Here is a 20,034-nt window from a genome sequence, read left to right as displayed (position 1 = left end):
TAGTTTTACATATTTATCTCCCACTTCATACAGATAACACGAGGGAAGGTATAAGGTGTTCGAACCAAAATCAAATTTGATATGCATTAGACAAATGTAAGCCTAACTATACTCACTTTACAACCCAATTTGGCAAATACCATCTCTTAACGTTAAATTACATGGTGAAAAGGTAAAATTTTCAAACTGCTACTTAAAAACAAGTAAATTGGGGAAGATGAGAAGTCCAAGAACAACCAACCACAAAAAAAAATACATATATAGCAGTGGAGGCTCCGCTTCCCATCCGAGTCAAGAAGAGAAGGTGGTAGTAGTAGTAGTAGTAATAATAACTTTTACCAAAAAGACGAGCATATCACTTGGTGAAGCCACAGCAGGGGAAACCAGCAATGTGCTTTGACCAACTTTTTGCATCGCATTGTCTGTCTTCATATCCATGCTTGAAGATTTTAAAACTAGTCATTTTGGCATCAATGTTGGTGCGGTTTAAGATTAGCAGTAACCGAACTTAATTGTATATTTTTACTGGCTTCTCAAATGTGTGGCGATTCTGCAATGATTTCAAAAGCCAAAAACGAAAAAAACAATATTATGAACCATCTGCGGGTAATACATGTATAACATGAAATGTACTGGGTCCCAATTCAAAGTCTAGCTATATTTATAATGAAGTAAGTGATCGGAATATCCATGAATATTACCTGGCTTGCATTATAAGACCTTTTGGGGGTCGTGTCTGAGTGCTCTAACCCCAGGTACTGCTCCCAGGCACCATATACATCTCTTCTCTGGAAGGTACGGACGCAAATTTGTCAGTACTTGTAACATTGAGAATACTTGAATAGCATGAACAAACCAATATTTAACCAGAAACACAAATGATTTGAAAAGCAAAACAAGACCTGAAAACGGGTTGAAACAATGTCGGAGTCCTCTAGATACTCTGGGCGTCCCAATGATAAAAAGGCAAACTTCCACTGAAAATTTAAGAAGATACCCGATACAGTTAAAAACCCCTGGTCTCCTAGTACTAACCAAAACCTTTTGGCAAAGTGGACATGTTAGTTTGACAATTGACAGAACGGCAGTACCTTAGAAAACTCCTCATCTGGGACCTGCAATTTCTTTTGAATTCGTGCTTTCACCTCTGCTAATGTCTCTCCTTCGTGGATGACCAAAAAGAATGGTTCCCCGAAATTCTGAACTTGCTGTTTGACCACACACCAAAAAAATGTAGGTTAACACATAAATGTTTATTCTATTATGCAAGGTAGAATCCTGTAGATATAGTACCACTTGATTCTGTGCAGTCTCCTTTGTGAAATGGTAAACATGAATCAATCGATTATTTTGACCCAAGTTCTTTTCTTCTTCTGGAATCTAATATAGAGCAAGAAAACCATGTAAGTGTGATATAATAATTCAGTATGGATTACCACTTTCCACAAAATATGTTAAAACATACTTATGTTGGTACTTTTCGGACTTTTGCCACAGCACATCCGGCTTTCATTAATTTGATAATCATTTACTTTGGTACATTAGGCTTGGTTCAAAGTTCAGACCATATAAGAATGTAAGGAAATACAGCAGTGTCAAAAGCATAAACTTTCGAGAAAAGATACCTCCTCTGCACGTAACGTCCAGTATTGATCGTTTATATTCTCAATCTTCTCATGGGTAGGGAAAATCTGTAAAATAAAGAGAGTGGCATGTGAATTATGAGTCTAGGACACAAATACAGTCTTGTAATCTGATATGACATTGGAAAATTTGGAGAACAGGACGTTAAAGTCATAAATTTCTGGTCAAGTGATCCAGGCAGGAATTGCAGAAACCATGCAAGGATCAAATCAGAAAACAAAAGCCAACACTTTCGACATCTTGCTCTAACCAAAATTATCACAGAGGATAATGAAACACAAAATCCTCATCAAACAGAAATAATCCTAGAATGAATACAAAAGTAATATACCAAACAGGAATTTGCAAACATCAAAAGATCATAATGTCACAGCAGTTCTGTTCAAAGAAAAGAATGTTACAGTAGAGAACATTACCTTGTATATCTTGTGATAGAAAACTTCAAGCAGCCTAAGTTCAGCATTTGGCTGAGACAACTCTACCTATCATTAGATGAGAAGGACGTCAGACATTGTCAAGCTGTGATTCGATACTCTCACTTCCTTATACATTTTTCTTGGGTCAGTGAACACCAAGGGAACTTGCTTAAAAATACTAAACGAAGGTATTAACATAGAATCAGTTTCATGACCTGTAAAATTAAAGGTTTGCCCCTAACTTTCTCTTCAATGGGACATATATTGAACACATAAACAGCTGCATGTTTTCACAATTGACTACGACTTGCAGAGGACCAAGCTTACCTTTGTTTTGATTTCATTGAGCACATCTCCGACAGTACTTGGTTTAGGCAGCCTAATGTTGAGGATTGTAGCCTGAGAAAGACCATAAGACACATGTCAATGCTTTATAGAATTTAGTTCAAAACAAATATTCAAGGGCAGAGCAGTTGTAGCACCTCATCCTTTGTTGCATGATGGAACGCAACCTTTAGAGTTTTCAGGCACTGCAACTCTGGAAGAGGGATGTCCAGGACTTCATAGTAGAGTATATCCGATATCTATCACAAGTCACCAAATTATCTGTGATCAGTAATGCTTTTGCACAACACTCAATACAAAGGATGCTTGCTCACTCTCCACCCACAATTGTCCCATGCATAAGCTAAAATTAGACCCACCTGATTGTAGTGGATAAGCATGTCTATCAAATGATCAACTGATCGATATTTGATAGGATTGGGCTTTGGTTGCTGAGAGTAGCAATTGTGAGGGGTAAGCCGGATTTTAGAAGGATCATCCAAGCTAAGGTGCTGGGCTACTCTTTCCACAACATCATCATAAGTGTGGTTCTTTGCCCTGTACATAAAGCCAGAAATGGTAACACACACTTTTCCCGAAAAGGGTTCTGACAATTTCAAATGCCACAGAATAAGTAGTGATATCAATAGCACTCACAACTCCAGACAAAATTCATCTTCCTTGGGCCTCTCTAAAGCTCGAAAGTGGACAATCTGCAAGAGTCAAAAAGTGCAAATACTAGTTACACACAAGAACTTCCAGGACTAGCCTTTTGCACGTGTACAAAAGTTTCAGCAAAAATTCCCACAAAATATGGAGAAAAAGTACCCACCCCACAAAATGAAAAGAGGTGGAGTTGAGAGTTGGCATAACAAGATAGAAAAATGAAGTTTAGCCAAATGCAGATGGAAAAGAAAATGATAGGAGTAAAGGCGATAAATAAAGAGCAGAGTAGATGAAAGGAATTGATAACCACGTCTCTAATCCAAATGATATAAATAGAAAACTAATAAAATAACCATCTCAACCCACTACTCTAATAAACCCATTACTCTCCTAACTAAATAGAAACACAACTTCCCTCTGCACATTTTACAGGATCAATATCAGAGTCAATGTGATAAAAACAAAGTTATGATTGGCAGTAAATGCTCCGAGTACATTTTTGGCAGCAATTAAAGATGAAAAGCTTGAGACTTGAGTTAGAATGCATCGCATGAATTATTTCTTCAAGACAAAACCCAAAACTCATAAGAGGGAAGGGGGGCAGTAATATCAACCTGGCGATTTTTCACATATTCCAGATATGAAGGAACATCAGGAAATCGAACTTGCACATCAGTTTCAGGGGGTGGACTTTTCTGGAAGCAGATAATATCTCCATCTTCAATCTGTGTGTGTGAGTGTGTAAAAGAGTCAGCATATGGAACACAAAGAGACAAAGAAATTAGTTACAGAAAATACCTGACTGAATCGAAATGAAGCGCGTTTATCAAGACGTTCACACATAACAGATGGCTCAAATTTGATTTCCTGTAGACATTGGAATTAATGTTCCATGCATTTTAAATCAAGAAAAGTAATACATGTTTGTCTTGAATTTATGTGTAACATCTTGTTGTCCAACAGAACAATCCCGATGTGGACTATGGCATAGAGACAAGATATACCTCAAAAAGTTCAATTTCTTGATCAGGAGCAAACCCGGCTAACTCATTTAGCTTCAATAGGATCTCAATAGGCTTGCCATTACTTTTTACAAAAAGCCTCCCAACGTATCTACAAAAAAAGAAAATGATTCAATGACCATTAGCAGGCAGAACTCTGAAAAGTTAAAATGGACTGCATTCTCATTGAGTGTGATGTACCGGAGCTCTTCTTTATGAGGATCATAGAGTTTAAAGAATAGCAATATGTCTTCCTTAATCTTTTCTGGAGGAGGAACCAGTTGTAAATCCTAAAATTTGAAAACAGTTAACTCACATTGAATAGGATAAATGAAATTTCCTCAATGTGCACATACACAAGTAGTAATACTATATCTATATTGGCAAAGATATACCGGTCCACGCTCCACTTCCAAGAACAACTTTAACTCTGCATTATGGGCTTTATTTGAGACTTCCCGCAGCGTTCCCACCTGCACAATATAAGCATGAATAATAAAATAAAACAAAATAACATATCATAAGGAAAAGAATGGTTGCTGGTTTTAAGCATTCTGAGTAACACGAATAAAGAAGCAACAATCAAATAAATACGATTTAGCAAAGCTGAAACGAACTAGAACTGAGAAAGTGACTGCATCCAGAGAGGATAATTGGAAACAAAGCATCATCACTCATATACATGAACAGGACACATAAAAATATGCAATAAGTTCATAAAATAGCAGAAGCTTCATATCTCAATACTCCCTCGGTCCAGCTATAAGTTTCATGTATACCTTATTGGATTGTCAGACTATGAGTGGCTTAGTCCAAAAAAGGAAACGTTTCAAAAAAAAAAGTTAGACAACTTTAGTGGTCTCACTTTGCACTCAAAACACAACTTTCTTATTCTATGTTAACCAATTCATGTAGGCCACTAATAGCGGGGGAGTGCATTTTTACCATAAAACAGTACCAAATTATTTGATGTCTCATTGATCCAAATGGGAACATTTATTAAAAAAATTTAAATTAAAATAAAAAACTACACAAAGGACCACTTATTTTTAACAACTGCATCTTCTAATGTGAGAAAACTGGTAAACATTTATAGCTGCCCTCCCTCCATTTTCCACAACCCCCAAACGCACAAAGAAAAAGAACCAAAGAACAAAAGGAAAGAGATATGCCAAATAAAACACTCAATGCTTCAAGAAATGTAACATACATAAGGCTTGCCAACAACAGCAACACAAAGAACATAGAAGCAAAGTAGATATACACTGGCAACCCATTTAAAAATAGGTACAATGCATCAAAATGGGAACTATGCATATAAATAATATACAAATCAGCAACATAGTACACATATTACCGTTTGAGCTTCCTCCTGGGTTGTCAATGGTCGGTTTGGGCGGTAAGTATGGTTTTGTCTTTTTGCCCAAATCCAAAAGCGCTGAAATTGAACTGGTATACCAAGTTCTTTGGCAACCTCTTCCTTCAAAAATAAGCATAGGCATAAGCGAGAATTGTACTTTAACATGAAAGTTGAAACATGAAAACTGCATCAAGTCCAGATGAATCAAAAGAAAAAAGGAAAGAGATATATAGTCATGGACACATGCTCAGAGTCAGAAATGCCAAAAATGCGTGTTGTAGTTAGTAATAGAAGCAAAATATGACACAGAAGATTAAGAACAAATATGGATATGAAGCATCACAAGAGTGAACCCAGGATTTTTGGAAAAATAAGTCTGTCTAGTTTTAAATTGTCACTAAGGCCAAGAAAAAGAGAGATTTTATTAATAATAGTTTACTTCATCAACAGTCCTGTTCCAAATTAATGTTCTTCTATCTCCCTCATAATGAAGGTTAAGGTTTGCACTTGCATTCCTTAGAACCGATTGGCATCATTACGATTAACTTCATGCATGACTTAATTGATAATACTGCTTCCAAATGTGATCCGTCTCACAACTTATCCCCGCTATGTCTCATCTAGGCAAGTAAAAATTAACATTTTTCTCTCCAATAAACCCCACCTGCCATCGCCAAATTTAGACCAGAAAGACATAATCTCTAAGAAGTAACAAATGATCCCACTTTTAGCATAATTACATCATTTCTCTGTTTTGGTTTACTGAAAGACTAATAGGATCACTACAATGACCAGACCATCCATAATTACAATGCTTCGCTTCCTCCAAAAAAGTCTTATTAACACATAATAAGCATACAAGTTATCACATAATTATACTAATTTTCAGCACACGACAAACTTCATTTAAGATGATAACCATTTCACTAATTTTAAGCAAAACAGAAAGTACCTTGAAAAGGTTAAAAGGCATCTGTTTCTGGATTCGGAAATTACGGACTTTATCATGATCAACAAGGTCAAAATAGATATCCTTTCCAATCTGTTCCCTCAGATCCTCATCTCGAGCAACCTACATTTGAGATGAGTTGCTTCAGAAATCCATTTCAAGAAATATGGTCAATTGTACATGAGAAAGTCTGTTGGGAAAAATAACCTTTATAATTGTGTAAAGATGAGCCTGTGCTTTGTATCTTCTCTTATCTTCTTTTTCTTCTTGTTCTTTTTTCAGCCTTATCTGGTTTTGGTAGGGAATATCAAGTTTCAGGTAAGAACATTAAAAAATTACGCTTAATGCGGATGTGCAAAACATGAAATTACCCTAAGATGCTCAGCAATGTCCTTCTCATCCACGTCACAGATTATTTTTTCCTTGTCACTCACGCGTATATACACAAGCATGTATGCGTTCGAGTATTTGGTGAATTTGAAAGGAGTGTTATTGTAACCAGGATTTGTCTGTGGCAACTGCAGCATAAATGAACATAAGCACCACTATAAAATAGAGAGTTCTGGAGAGTGGAAATCAAAAGATAGACATATCACCTCCTCCTCACCACCATACTGCTCTTCTAGTGCCCTTTTCACATCTTCTTTGGTGACCCTCTCATCATCAAATTTATACCTGAAAAATGAGCCATAACCTCATATAGTAAGGCAAGGGTGGAAAATAAACCATCAGAAAGCAGCACAAAAGTGCATATACAATGGCAAGATGAGATTGAGACAATAAGACACAACTGAATAAACTCATCCAACATAACAAATAATTGCATGTCTTAATGAGTTAATTCAGTCACCATCACAATGATACTGGCAAGCTCAAATTCTTTCAATCTCCACATCTAAATAAGTGTAAATATCTGAAGGGAAGAAAGAGAAAGGAATAACAGATTCTTTAAAAGTACATAGACCTACCATTGATCAGTAAGAGTTGGCCTGATGAAGGCATAATAATGTCCGCCGTGTACCCCACCACTGTGAACCAAGACACTGTTGAAAAGGAAACAAGTATCCTCATATCAGCTTCTGTTGAAAGGTATATCAGAAGAGCATGTGAGGATAGACATAAATATAAAGGGTGTACACAATTACCTATGAAGTGTGTAAAGATTTCGTACACTCCTGTCAGCATCCGGTGATAAATACTTGCCATTATCTCTATCAAGATCAAGCTCTAATGGAAATTCATAGCGATCATTAATCTGCATCAGTGACAAATTACAATTGACTCAACACCAATTGATTCACTTAAAGACCATCAAATGCATACCATTAAAGCACTGAAATGAAGATTGTATTTGAAAAAAATATTGATTATGCATACACCAGTTTTTCTATAGAAAATCCCCTTGTGAAGAAATGATAAAAAGGGAAAAGACATTGCTCTCTAGTGTCATATACTCCCTCCGTCCCCTAAAAATAGACCACATTTTCCATTTTGGGATGTCCCTTAAAATAGACCAATTCTATTTAAGGAAATTTTTTTCTCTCCACTGAGGTGGGTCTCATTCTCCACTAACAATACTTCAATCACTTTTTCTTTCTATCTCTCTCTTACTTTACCAATTGTGCATTAAAACCCTAAACCCATCAAATGCATACCATTAAAGCACTGAAATGAAGATTGTATTTGAAAAAAATATTGATTATGCATACACCAGTTTTTCTATAGAAAATCCCCTTGTGAAGAAATGATAAAAAGGGAAAAGACATTGCTCTCTAGTGTCATATACTCCCTCCGTCCCCTAAAAATAGACCACATTTTCCATTTTGGGATGTCCCTTAAAATAGACCAATTCTATTTAAGGAAATTTTTTTCTCTCTATTGAGGTGGGTCTCATTCTCCACTAACAATACTTCAATCACTTTTTCTTTCTATCTCTCTCTTACTTTACCAATTGTGCATTAAAACCCGTGCCTTTTCCAATGTTGTCTATTTTTTAGGGACAGAGGGAGTATAAATCAATAGAGCATGATTTAAGATGGGCAAAACTTCGCATCAATAGCCATGCAAAACAAGCTGGAAAGGCCAAACTGTTTTTTCTCATTTCCATAGAGGAGCTGTAGCAAACATGAGCCACCTGCATAAGGCAAGACCGGGACAAATTTACCCAAAAATTGATTGGGACAGTTTGGAATGGTTGAACTAATTCAGCATCATAATCATCATCATCTCAGTATAAGCACTATTCTGATATCATCATAGAGATGTGGAGCAAGAAAAATGATACTTAGCAAAAGCAATTGAATCTTGTGGAAGCAGTGACGCAAATCGAGCCCTAAGATGAAGAAGTTTACTGTATTGACCCACTCACCTTCACCATTGTATCTCTCATAAAATCATACTCAAATCGCTTTAACTGAAGCTGTAGAACTGGAGGAAAGTCAATGAACAAGACACCCTTCTTGGCATCCTAATATTCAGAAAAAGGACTAATTAGATAATATGTAGCGAGAGAAGCTCATGTAGAAGAAACATAGCATCAATTAAAATGTGGAATAAGAGCAAAAACATTCAGATGTAGTAAATGACTTTGTAGCTGTCAGATCAACTAATCAACCAAATAAAATTTCCTTCTAATGATGACCTGTTTCCCAGATTGCAGTGTGTAACTAACCATGGCAACAACTCCCTATAAGGCTTTATTAGTCCAAAGTCAAGTACAGCTGGAAATTGCTTTATCAACACAAAAAACAACATGCACCTCCACATTGTAAATACATTATCATCTGTTTATCGCTATAAACTTGCTTGGTAGCCACTAGCCATACCATATCTCTATAAAAGGTAATTTACCTTTCCACCCTAACACAATTCAGACAGGTACGTAGCATGATCCGTATTGTAGTGTGTTCTTAAAGATCTGTCCTTTGCAGACTTCAGAGCATCACAAACCAAGAGGTCTACTTTTTAACATCAAATATTACATTATTATTATTATTATTATTATTATTATTATTATTATTATTATTATTATTATTATTATTATTATTATATCATCATACATTGAGGGTGCCAGAATCACATTGATATTGACTCTGGTGCAAATCTAATCACATGAAGGCCAGAGTTCCATACAGCTTCTACGTGTATAAACTGGTGAACTATTCTCATTAAATAGTTGCTGAAACAAGACATTAACTCTCCCAATATTCCTTCATAAACTTCAATTTAGTCAAGTCTAGAATGTTCAACCTTAAAAAACAAAATGTACAGATAAATAAACTACTACTACTTCATTATCTGGAAGAGGAATTACAAACCTGCAAACCATGTTCCTCAGCATGGTATTTATTATCTCCTTCAAGGCGTTCTACTTCCACATACTTGTCAAATGAAGCATAAACATCCTTGCAACCTTTTACATCAAGTTGAAGGTCTGCCACGAGAACAACTGTTAGAATAAAGTTGTCTCCATTAACAGATAGAGGTCATCCTTAGAAACAAATAGTACCATAAAATGATTCTTTTCTGGTTGATTTGAAGTCCACATTGATACATTCAATATAATTCATGTGATGGCCTTCAAATAACTTTTGTATTGTTCCTTCGACAACAGTTCCCTGTCCATTAAAGGAAAAAAGATGAAGTCTACAATGACCTTTCAAGGAGGTAAGTTTTTTTTCAGAATTTTTAGTACCTTCATCTTGTCTTCAAGCTTCTCACATAGGACTCTGTTAAGTTCTTGAACATCATGTTGCATGAATGAATCATAAGTGTCCCATCCAAATGATTTAGTCAATTCTTTTGTAGCCACACTGGTGTCATTGTATTGGAGCTTATAGAATAAACTCTGTAACGCCAGAGGGATACTTCCAGTAGGGATATCATTCTCCGTAGTTGGCATATGATATACAGCCTGATATAACATAATTAGAGTAAGGCTTCTCCATACTTCCCTACTAGTGACCTCATGTATTTAAATATTGGGTATTCAGAACTATATATATTGTAAATAATTAGATAACCTTTCTGAAATAAGGAATATGGTACAAAGTCTGCAGTAAAGAGTTCATGTAACAAGTTGCCCCCTGGTTCTTAAGCCCAACGTAACCTGTCTCCTTCTTTGAGTCATATGCCCAGTAATCAATAACCTTGCGCACAGCAACATCAGCTTCAACTATGCAAGTATCATTCATGAGGTACCCCTTGTTGGGATCATAAAGGTCGCTGAGAGGCATGAAAGATGTGAAACCCCAATCACTCTCCCTTTGATTAAACTGGTGCTGTGTGTCTGCAAAACACAGAAAAGGGGAGGATTACATTACGGAAATTATGATTTAGGTAGCAAACTGCTTTAACAAGCGTCAGAATGTAGACAGCTTTTATTTTCCAACATTTAAGAGCCAATCTACTCACTCAAAGTGAAAATCAGCAAATTGTCAGGCCAATCATACAATCAACTAAAATTTAACGAGAGACTTGTGTTATATAACTCCTGTGCATAACAGGGATCTTTTAAGCACAATTTACGAAAATCAGTTTCTTGATTGGCATGTATATGGAAGGAAAAGTATCACGACAGCTCTAAGATTCTGTCATCGAGTCTACTAACTGTGGTCAACCAATACAAACCTATACTATTATCAAATGTATGCACAGACCAGAACATGTAAATCTCTATTTAAGTCTTAATACGTATCAAGCTTTAGCTACATAAATGCACCAAAACAGATCTAATCTCAGGTGTACCTTTCTTGACAGTAAGTTTGTTATGCATCTGATTAACTATAGCCAAGCTAAACTGTGCATATCTACTCCACCCATAAGGCAAGGTAGCCGAATCAGCCACATCTAAATACATCGACAAGTAGTCCACGTTGTTTCCCTTAGGAAATATGAGCACTCGCCTGCAAAAGGAAATAAGTGTCAAAATGCAATCAGGTTGTTTTCCATAATAATGCAAGGTAATGCAAAACTCAAAATATAAGAAATCTAGCCCCATAATGCTAGGTGCTAAGCAGCTCTAACAAGCATAATCATTTATTGGACGCCCCCAACACATGGACATAAAAGGAAAAGGCCAGATTCAAAATTCCAAAATTACCATTTATAACCTCCGACTGTGAAGACATCAGAATACAGCTTCTTCATATTCAGTCGAGAAAAGTTCTCAATTGTCCATGTGTAACGTGATGCTTGTGGTTCTTCATTAGCCTGGTTCTCCACACTTCCCGCATTGTCATTGTCGCCTGGTGCCACTACGAAATTACAAAATGCTTCTAAATTTTAGTACACTTGGACCAAAACAACAAGAAGTATCAGAAGTACTGTTAATAAATCTTAAAAGTGAAGAATCCAACAATAACACAGCCATATGAACCACTACATCATGGCAGTATTTAGCATGAATTCATCTTATAAACTGACATAAAAAGATTTAATAGTGGGGCAGAGAGCGGCACCTTCCATTGGCTGAGGACCTTCAACTAAAGGTTGAGGACCTTCCACTAAATCCGAGTGCGGAACCAGCATCTCTTCATCTTCCTGCTGCTAAAGTCCAGAAGCCACATAAAAATGAGAAAGAAATAAGCTTGATCCAGTACACATTAAGCTTCATTTCAGAATGTATGATCTCGAATTGAATCATTCTCACTAAAACAACACGATTACAAGAAATTCAAATTGAACTAACTTAAACCTCCTTCCTCGCTCACGCAAAACCCTAGTCGATCCAACCATTCAGCCAGCCCCCACACACGAAAGTAAGCATACAAACACCAAAACTTACGCATGAATTGGAGAAAATGCAAACAAATTGGTACTATGCGTGAACATACACAGCAATAGACCACAGAAAAAGATGGAAAGTCGAAATGAGCATGAATGAAAAAATGAGAGTCAGAAGGTAGTGGAGTTACATCCAATGGCTGCGGAGTCATCATCGTCATGGCTGAATAGACTGCAGCCGACCGATCGATACTATACAGAGAATTAATGTAATCTCTGTGTTGGTAGGGGAGAGAGAGAAGAGGGGTGAAGGGAGGAGAGAGAGGAGAAGTTAGAGAGAGGGATTTACGGCCTGTGTGTATTGGGTCTCGACACTATGCATGGATAATTTGGGTATTATTGCAATTACGTGGGGGCAAAATAGGGATTGACAAATTGCGACGTGTAGTGAATAACAACATGTGGGCATTTTGGTCAATTCGTGGAGTTGTCGCGTGTACGAGGCATGCGATTGGATAATTAATGCGAATAACCGACAAAAGTTTTATGTGCTTCTTTTAGACTATAATTCCTTCCTTTAATTATTCATATTATATTGAGTACAAATGTTTATTGTGCTTCTATTAGACTATAATTCCTTCCTTAGTGATTGATATTACATTTTCTGTTTTCCCCAATTTTAAGATAATTTATCAAAATAGATTTGTAAAGAGTTACACCATCCAATGCCCTATATCTTTACAGCATCCGAATTATGGTTTGATTTTATTTTTGTCCCCAAATCTTGTTCGAATTTTTTGATGATTCGTTGTAAATTAATGAATTAAAATTGTAGATTTGAATAGTATATTCGATTAGATCTAATCTGGTTTGGATGATTGAATATTTAATGCACCAAGAAAGCAAATAAATGTAACTCGTATTAGAAAAGGTTGAGAATAATTAAAAGATAATAGTAAATGAATTCACATCCACGCACAAAGTGAACGAGTTTGGTTCAATATTTTATTGAGTTTGGGCATTTATACTTTAACTACTAGTAGTACTTTTTATTTTTACTAATTAAAATATACTAATATACTTTAATCTTATAGATTATTTAGAATTAAATCAAGATAAACTTTTAATTATGCTATACCATATATTAATAGTGTAGTATCATATTTTCATTGTGTAATATCATGTCCTGGTCGTTACCGTGTCGTGTACAGCTAAAATGCATAATAAATTACTAATGTTAAGGCTGACAATTCTCGACACGATACGAACACACAGGAAGTTATTGGGTTGAGACTCAATAAGAATCAGATGATTTAAGATTGAGTTAGGTCAATATCTGATTGACTAAGTAATAACTCAATATGCATGATTTTTCAGCCAAGTGCATCACGTATTCGCGTGTTAGACGTATATCGAAAAATATGATTTTAGTTACTTTATATTTGCAGAACCTTTTTTCCTTAGGGTTTTTGGCTTTATAAACCAAAACTTTTCCCCGAATTCCGGTTTTTCCCATGAACTATAAGATTTGTTTTTAAAACCACGAACTTTCATTTCGTTAGGATTTTTTCAACCCGACCCGAATAACACATTTCCGACTCGAATAGCATAATTCAAAATGTTAAAGTTGTGTTTTGTTTATTCAAAAGTTGTCATTTGTTATGTAATAATTGTGAGTGTATGTATTATTGTGCCAAATAGTATCCAAGTAATCAATTTAGTGACAAATAGGATTAAAATTGACATGTAGATAACCCGGGTTTTGTCGTTGACCCGCCAGGAGAAAATCCTAACGAAATGAAAGTTCGTGGTTTTAAAAACAAATCTCATAGTTCACGGGAAAAACCGGAATTCGGGGAAAAGTTTTGGTTTAAAAAGCCAAAAACCCTTTTCCTTATTGCATGAAAACTTATTTTTATCATATGATTTGCCTAGTATTATTGTTGATAATTTCAAGTAAATAAATGAAGTCATCCTTATACATTATAGACATGATGGTAGACATCTAAATATTAGTCAATTATTTGTATTAAAAAAAATCAAGACTCACAATCTAGATGGACATGCATAACGGCAAATCCAAGTGATGCTTAGTTCTACCATTTTGGTTAGATGAGCCTTATCAAACTGGTAAATTCATTAATCATCACCAATTACTTTTTGACTGCTCAAACTGCACAAGAATCTGATCTTCAATTACTTTGCTGCAAAGGCAAAGGTTTGTTGTCTGGCTTGTCTAATTTTAAACATTTGCCAATGCTTAGCCATGAAAACACAATCCCTGTAGAACTGAAATTGTTGTTCAAATATTTTCCTGTTTTTTTTGTTTCCTTTAGTAGATTTCAATTTCTTTGTTGTATGGAATACAGAGCCTTCAAAACGATTCTTGGTAGAGAGACCATTTTTCAGTAAAGAACTGCCATTGTAAGCTTGATGTCCCACAGAAATACAGATTTTTACAAGTTTGGCTTGGATGAAAAAAGTAGAGTATATGGTATTTGTGTTAGATGTTTGAATTCTGTACACCACCAATGCAACGCGTTCCAAATTCTAAAGTACGTCGTCAAGAAGTCTTCTCTGGCGGGTGGATTTTGTGTGTACTACTCCACTGAGTGCTTCTTTTCGACTATCCCTATCAACACCGAGAGTAAGAGGGGCGAAGTTTTACCGCAGAATATGGTGAACTTGAGACAAATATACCTGTTGGCTCATAAGGATTTCAGCTGCAACGTTCAGATCCCTATCAGCGGCTGCAATTGCTACTTCTACCTGTGTCTGCAATAAACAAATGAATAAATTCAAAGCAACCATCAAAGATGCCACGCTGAATAGACATACTTAATCTCTTTTACCCTATCGAAGCCCATAGCCACGAGTTTCTGAATTTCCTCTTCAGTAGCAACAGAGCCCTACATGACGATGAGTTGCAAACACCTCAAGAGTGATAGAGTCATAGACAGAAAGAAATCAAATTTATTTACAGATATCGGAACCTGATTGTTTTGCATTCTAGCAGGCTGCACTGCACTATTCACTACCGGGGGCCTGAAAAAACAGATAAAATATGAGGCACCAAACACGACAAAAAACAGAGAGTAAAGCCAGAGAATTTATCGGGATTTGAATATTGCCAGTGAGAATGTCTACAGTATGGGCAAAAGTTGATACTGAGACGCTGGTGATGAGAACTTACTTAACCTATGTTAAGTGCCATGATGCTTTGAAAAAAAGGTTGAGTAGCATTTATTCTGTTTTGATGTCTCAAGAAATTCCAAGCAGAGTAACAGAAACATACTAGCAAAACTAGAGATGAAGGATGCTTTTGTAGTCGTTCAATGAATTTACCTCCCATCCGGCATCGGCTGACCTCCCCCACCTCTTGATGGAGTTGTTTGCTGATCCCGTTCATCAACATCATCCAAAAGTCTAGCTTGTAAATTAGAATCCGAATTTGCAACCGAGGCTGCTCGATTTGTTTGAGAACCAAGAGTCCTTCCTCTCCCAGGAAACCTATCACTTCCTTGGGCTGTCTGCATCCAGTAAGCATTGTATAAAGTATAATCATTACTTTCATTACTGTCTTTGTTTCTGATTGTATTTATTACACTCGTGGCTTTTAGCTTCAGTTCATGAACTACCTAAGACAATGTAAGGTCTGCAAACATATGTGAAATTAAGGATATTGGGTGATCGTTTTTCTCGAGTTCATAGCTGCATTTTTTAATTCTCAAACATGCACCCTAGCAACTAGCTCTGGTATTTTCATTTCATTCATATTCATGGTTGATACTTCCTCTGCTCCGAAACGATAGGCCTTATAGGGCAGGCACTAATAAAAATGGTTGAGTGTATTCTGAGTGGAGAAAGGGTCTCACCTTACAGGTAGAGTTGGTAATAATTAATAAATGTGTTATGAGTAGAGAAAGTGGTGGGTCATGCGGTAGAAAGTGTAAGTTGATATATTGAGGGTGACATATTGTGGGGTAGTGTCTATAAATGAAGTTGAAGTAATTTTTGTGAACTGCACAAGTGGCAAAATGAGACTATAGTTTAGGGACAGAGGGCGTATTGCTTTGTTTCTCTTATCCTCCCTTCATAGATCACACAACCATCCAGTGTGACCAACTTGATTAAAAGTCCAAGCCCATAGTGTGTTAGATTACCAAGCAATCCCAACCCATTTCCCCTATAAAAATAAAACTCGAACTCTGCAAGATTCCCAAAGTTGTACCTCAACAGAATTTTCTCTTTGTGGCATCCAAGAAGACAAATTCCTCCACATATTTCCAGAAAGCAATCCACTGTAGATGGAAACAACAAGCATCTCAGATTTAGAATCAAATGTATGATAAGAAATCTATCTACTAACTAAGTAGAAAATGCAGGAGCTACCTTGCAGTGGTGTTTTGACTAGTATATGTGGGGATATGGCCAGACACATTGCTGCCAGTAGACAATATGAATTTAGGTCTCCTCACACAAGCAGACTGCAACGACAGGAGTGTTAAAAGGGAGTACATGGAAGGTCACTAATAAACATGGTCGCACACAGAAAGGGGGATGCACAAGACAGAGTAATGGAGCACAAACAGGTAATGCAACAAAAAAAAAGTCACTTCCATGCTGAACTGATTTTAAAGCACTCCATGGAGGAACAAAATTCAGAAACTAGAATCTTGTGTGATGAAAATGTAGCATAAATGGAGAGCTCGAAATTGAAAAACCAAAATATCAAATCCTTTAGTTTCTACATTGGCAAAGATTGAATCACAGTTCTATTTACAGGTTTACCATCATTATTTTTAGCGACCCACAAGTTACTCTAATACTTGACCACAACATAGTTGTCCCGGCTAGTTTATACCTAATGAATGACCTTTTTGGTTGCAAAATCTTATTTTCTTTTTGAAACAAATTTCCCAAAGAGCTTGGAATTGGGGAGTTAGCAACAAATGCATGAAAATAGTAGTGCATTCAAAAACCATGCTTCTCTTCTTTCATGTTTCTTGACCTTCTTCCCATCATTAGAGTGCATAATACTATATTACTCAAGCATTCTCCAGGAAATCCCAGACTAGCAGAACATCACAAGTACTTGTAAAAGTCACAAACTTTTCTACTAAACACCTATACTAATAAATTCCGGTCACTTAGCTGCACAAATTTCACTTCAATGCACACATGATTCTTCACAACTCAACAAAAATGCAAGTAAGCTAGGTCATCTTGGTAAGTTCTGACTGATGAATGGATCGTTGAATGCCAATGTTTTCCTATGTTTCCAGTGCATGGTATTCAATAAAGTTAAGGTGTCCCACCCGAGGTGACTAAGAAGATCAAGTTCCTTTCATCTTAATTTAAGGTCTATAGAAGTAATTAAATCCAATTTAAGTTGCACATCTCTTTAGCAAACAAACAAATGCTGGTCGCCGTCCATGATAAGTAAAATCTTGATTTGATGAAAGGCAATCCAAAGTTTATTCAGCATCAGAAGGACGGAAGCTAGCAGTCTGTGTCCCTTGCTAATCTTATTTTTACGTGCATAACAGACGGGAGCCTTAAAGAACAGAATAAGAAAAAAACAACCAAGGGTTGTGTACCATGCAGTTAATTTTCTAATGAAACTTACAAGCAAGGATGACTCCTCAATCGATGAATAGAATGAACCCCCAGGGATCAAGACATCAAAAAACCCAAAAGTATCTGGTTCAAAGAGAAAACAAAAAAGAATTTACTTTAATTTAGAGAAGGAAGTGTATTGGCATGTAGGAAGTTATGTATTTTGCAAAAAGTGTGAATAACTTACATGCATATCCAGATAAAATACCACATAGGTGTCCAAGTAATGAGACATTTGCCATAAGAAGCTGAAACACCACTAACAATATCCATACGTACCTGGAATTGTTGAGAAAACTGTCAAACAAAGATGTAAAGGAACAAAAAATATCATAAAAAAAACAAGCAAAGCATTAGCATATAAGCTTCACTGACCATTTTGCAGGTACATTAAAAAGCCCAAAGAAACTGCAGAGCAAAGGGAAATTGATAAGTCCACAGATCTCTATTCGTAATTATAAAGGCACCATACTAAATCAATTAGCAAGAAGACAAAATCCGATAGCAGAAGTATATATTCTCAAATCAAAATCAAATCAGAAATAAATTAATATTCTCAATTCTAGAACCGATGGCTCTGATCTCCTATGTTTTGACCAATAAATTATATTTTTTATTAGATAGTATAGTATATGCTTCTTCACTTTCAAAAACCTTGTATCAGGTCAAGTTATACTAGATTCATTTCAAAGTGGAAGGACATAGGCCAGGAAAAGTAGTCAAGCCATGAATTCCTCATTTGAATGACCAAGATTTCTGAAGCAGAAGAAGAACAAAAACACATGTCAGGCAATATAATAATAGAAAATAAGCAATCAATCACACAAACCTTCGGGATTGAACTCCACTAAGACTTGTTTCAATGACAATCATGGAGAACAGGATCCCAGAGAAACCAATCGAACACTGATGCATGAGAGCTGGGTAGAAGCTAATCGGATTATAAGCTGCTATTAATGCGATGACAAGATGAAGTATGGCACTGCTTATGGCCAGTAGGATTATTATGTAGAGCAAGCGGATGGATCCCATGATTCGTTCCAGCTCAGAGCCCATGGGAACCAATGCCATCATATTGAAGAGAACATGCAGCATAGAACCATGGAATACAATAGAGGTGAAAGTTCTGTAAACTGCAGAACACGGGATGAACCAATAAAACAAATAAGTGGAGTAATTTATTTCTTCCATCAGTAGAGAACATTGCAAAACATTTGGTAACAAGTTTGTAATCGCAACAACAAAGGAAATAATAATCAATCCACTATTGTACTAGCCGATTCTTCTCATCTCTCTTATTGAGAAAATGCATGTATGGAACAATTCATAACTCTAGGCAGTGAACATGAAATGAAAAGGCAAGGAACAAACCCCAAAAAAAAACAAATTATTACTACGAGATGCAGCACATTCATATCACAATCGAGAATAATGGTTTACCTTGAAAATGGGAAATAACGGCTGAAGGCAAGAAACAGACTTCGACAAAGGAGTCATAACCAACGAGCAGACAGATCAAATATATGGCTCCACAAATAGCAACAATAACTGATGTGAGAAACGGAATAGCTTCCCACCATTGGTTTACTCTGGTGGACAATCCCGCCTACACAAACAATCAACCAACTCAAAACAGAATGAAGCAGAAAATCTTACCACATCAATACTAAAATCACGTTTGGATTAATGTGATCTACATAACTAAAATTGAATCACATAAATTATAAGTCAATAAAACACCAACAAGCACAACCAGAGTACCAATCAAAGTTAAACCAGAAAACACACATCAAAGTTTAACCAGAAAAGAAATCAGATTCTTCCAAGAGCCAATTAAATTCCTAATCCATACCAAAAACTTAAATTGAGTAAAATCGAGTTCTCAACTCACTTAAACCCGGGAAAATTATAAACCCTAAAGCCGCACATTGCAAAAAATAGTTGCATTAAGATGAATGTAAGCACAGTTTTAGGAAGGCGGAGCTGAAAAAGAAGATCTGCTACCTCGGAGACGACGTTCGGTCTCATCTCGCTTCGAAATCTTCTCGAATTTTCAGTTGTAAGGTTTTTAGTTATTACGTTACTTAAGAGTTTGATTTAGAAACTCAACATTACTCTATTCATTAATATAGTGATGACGATTATATAACCCGCTCCAATGGACCAAAATTTAGTTTAAAGGGAAAATTATTATTTTAAATTTTTTTTCCTGGTCATTCAATTATATTATAATTTTTATATATTTGTCAATTATCTCATTCAATTAAATTTTTGATGAAGTTTATCATTTAAATCATAATTTTTGCATTGTTCTATATTATGATGATTATT

At 36.0% G+C, this 20,034-nt stretch overlaps 2 protein-coding genes across 5 annotated transcripts; both read right to left on the bottom strand.

Moving 5' to 3' along the window:
* Window positions 1-56: 56 nt before the first annotated feature.
* On the bottom strand, window positions 57-12,434 carry LOC125215303 (ubiquitin C-terminal hydrolase 12-like). 2 transcript variants are annotated; one of them, XM_048116685.1, is made up of 32 exons: window positions 12,276-12,434; window positions 11,820-11,907; window positions 11,462-11,615; window positions 11,107-11,264; window positions 10,383-10,648; window positions 10,055-10,273; window positions 9,869-9,977; window positions 9,678-9,793; window positions 8,729-8,827; window positions 7,506-7,615; window positions 7,329-7,403; window positions 6,957-7,035; window positions 6,732-6,878; window positions 6,568-6,648; window positions 6,364-6,483; window positions 5,409-5,531; window positions 4,447-4,524; window positions 4,253-4,341; window positions 4,055-4,163; window positions 3,849-3,917; window positions 3,665-3,775; window positions 3,042-3,097; window positions 2,765-2,942; window positions 2,543-2,644; window positions 2,388-2,459; window positions 2,061-2,126; window positions 1,626-1,691; window positions 1,294-1,380; window positions 1,092-1,208; window positions 903-977; window positions 702-788; window positions 57-550 (listed from the first exon to the last, which is right to left on the bottom strand). In XM_048116685.1, the coding sequence occupies exons 1-32, from the start codon at window positions 12,303-12,305 to the stop codon at window positions 509-511; spliced, it is 3,378 nt and encodes a 1,125-aa protein (XP_047972642.1). In that variant the 5' UTR covers window positions 12,306-12,434; the 3' UTR covers window positions 57-508. The 2 variants fall into 2 exon arrangements, with proteins under 2 accessions (XP_047972642.1, XP_047972649.1); XM_048116692.1 differs by having other exon boundaries at window positions 11,820-11,904.
* A 2,036-nt stretch (window positions 12,435-14,470) lies between these two features.
* LOC125202739 (rhomboid-like protein 15) lies at window positions 14,471-19,816 on the bottom strand. Of its 3 annotated transcripts, none has more exons than XR_007173179.1 (13): window positions 19,708-19,746; window positions 19,144-19,309; window positions 18,533-18,836; window positions 18,079-18,111; window positions 17,891-17,982; window positions 17,714-17,787; window positions 16,477-16,571; window positions 16,316-16,385; window positions 15,430-15,614; window positions 15,078-15,129; window positions 14,923-14,993; window positions 14,785-14,859; window positions 14,471-14,716 (listed from the first exon to the last, which is right to left on the bottom strand). XR_007173179.1 is itself a non-coding variant. In XM_048101182.1 (13 exons), exons 1-13 carry the CDS (start codon window positions 19,729-19,731, stop codon window positions 14,648-14,650), a joined length of 1,290 nt encoding a protein of 429 aa, XP_047957139.1. In that variant the 5' UTR covers window positions 19,732-19,816; the 3' UTR covers window positions 14,471-14,647. The 3 variants fall into 3 exon arrangements, 2 of the variants coding, with proteins under 2 accessions (XP_047957139.1, XP_047957140.1); XM_048101182.1 differs by having other exon boundaries at window positions 14,471-14,710; window positions 14,937-14,993; window positions 19,708-19,816; XM_048101183.1 differs by having other exon boundaries at window positions 14,937-14,993.
* Between the last annotated feature and the right edge of the window lie 218 nt (window positions 19,817-20,034).

Source organism: Salvia hispanica, chromosome 1 (genome assembly GCF_023119035.1).
Source record: "Salvia hispanica cultivar TCC Black 2014 chromosome 1, UniMelb_Shisp_WGS_1.0, whole genome shotgun sequence".
Taxonomy (NCBI): Eukaryota; Viridiplantae; Streptophyta; class Magnoliopsida; order Lamiales; family Lamiaceae; genus Salvia; species Salvia hispanica.
Note: the sequence above shows the minus strand (reverse complement) of the source record. Positions and strands in the feature narration are given on the sequence as shown.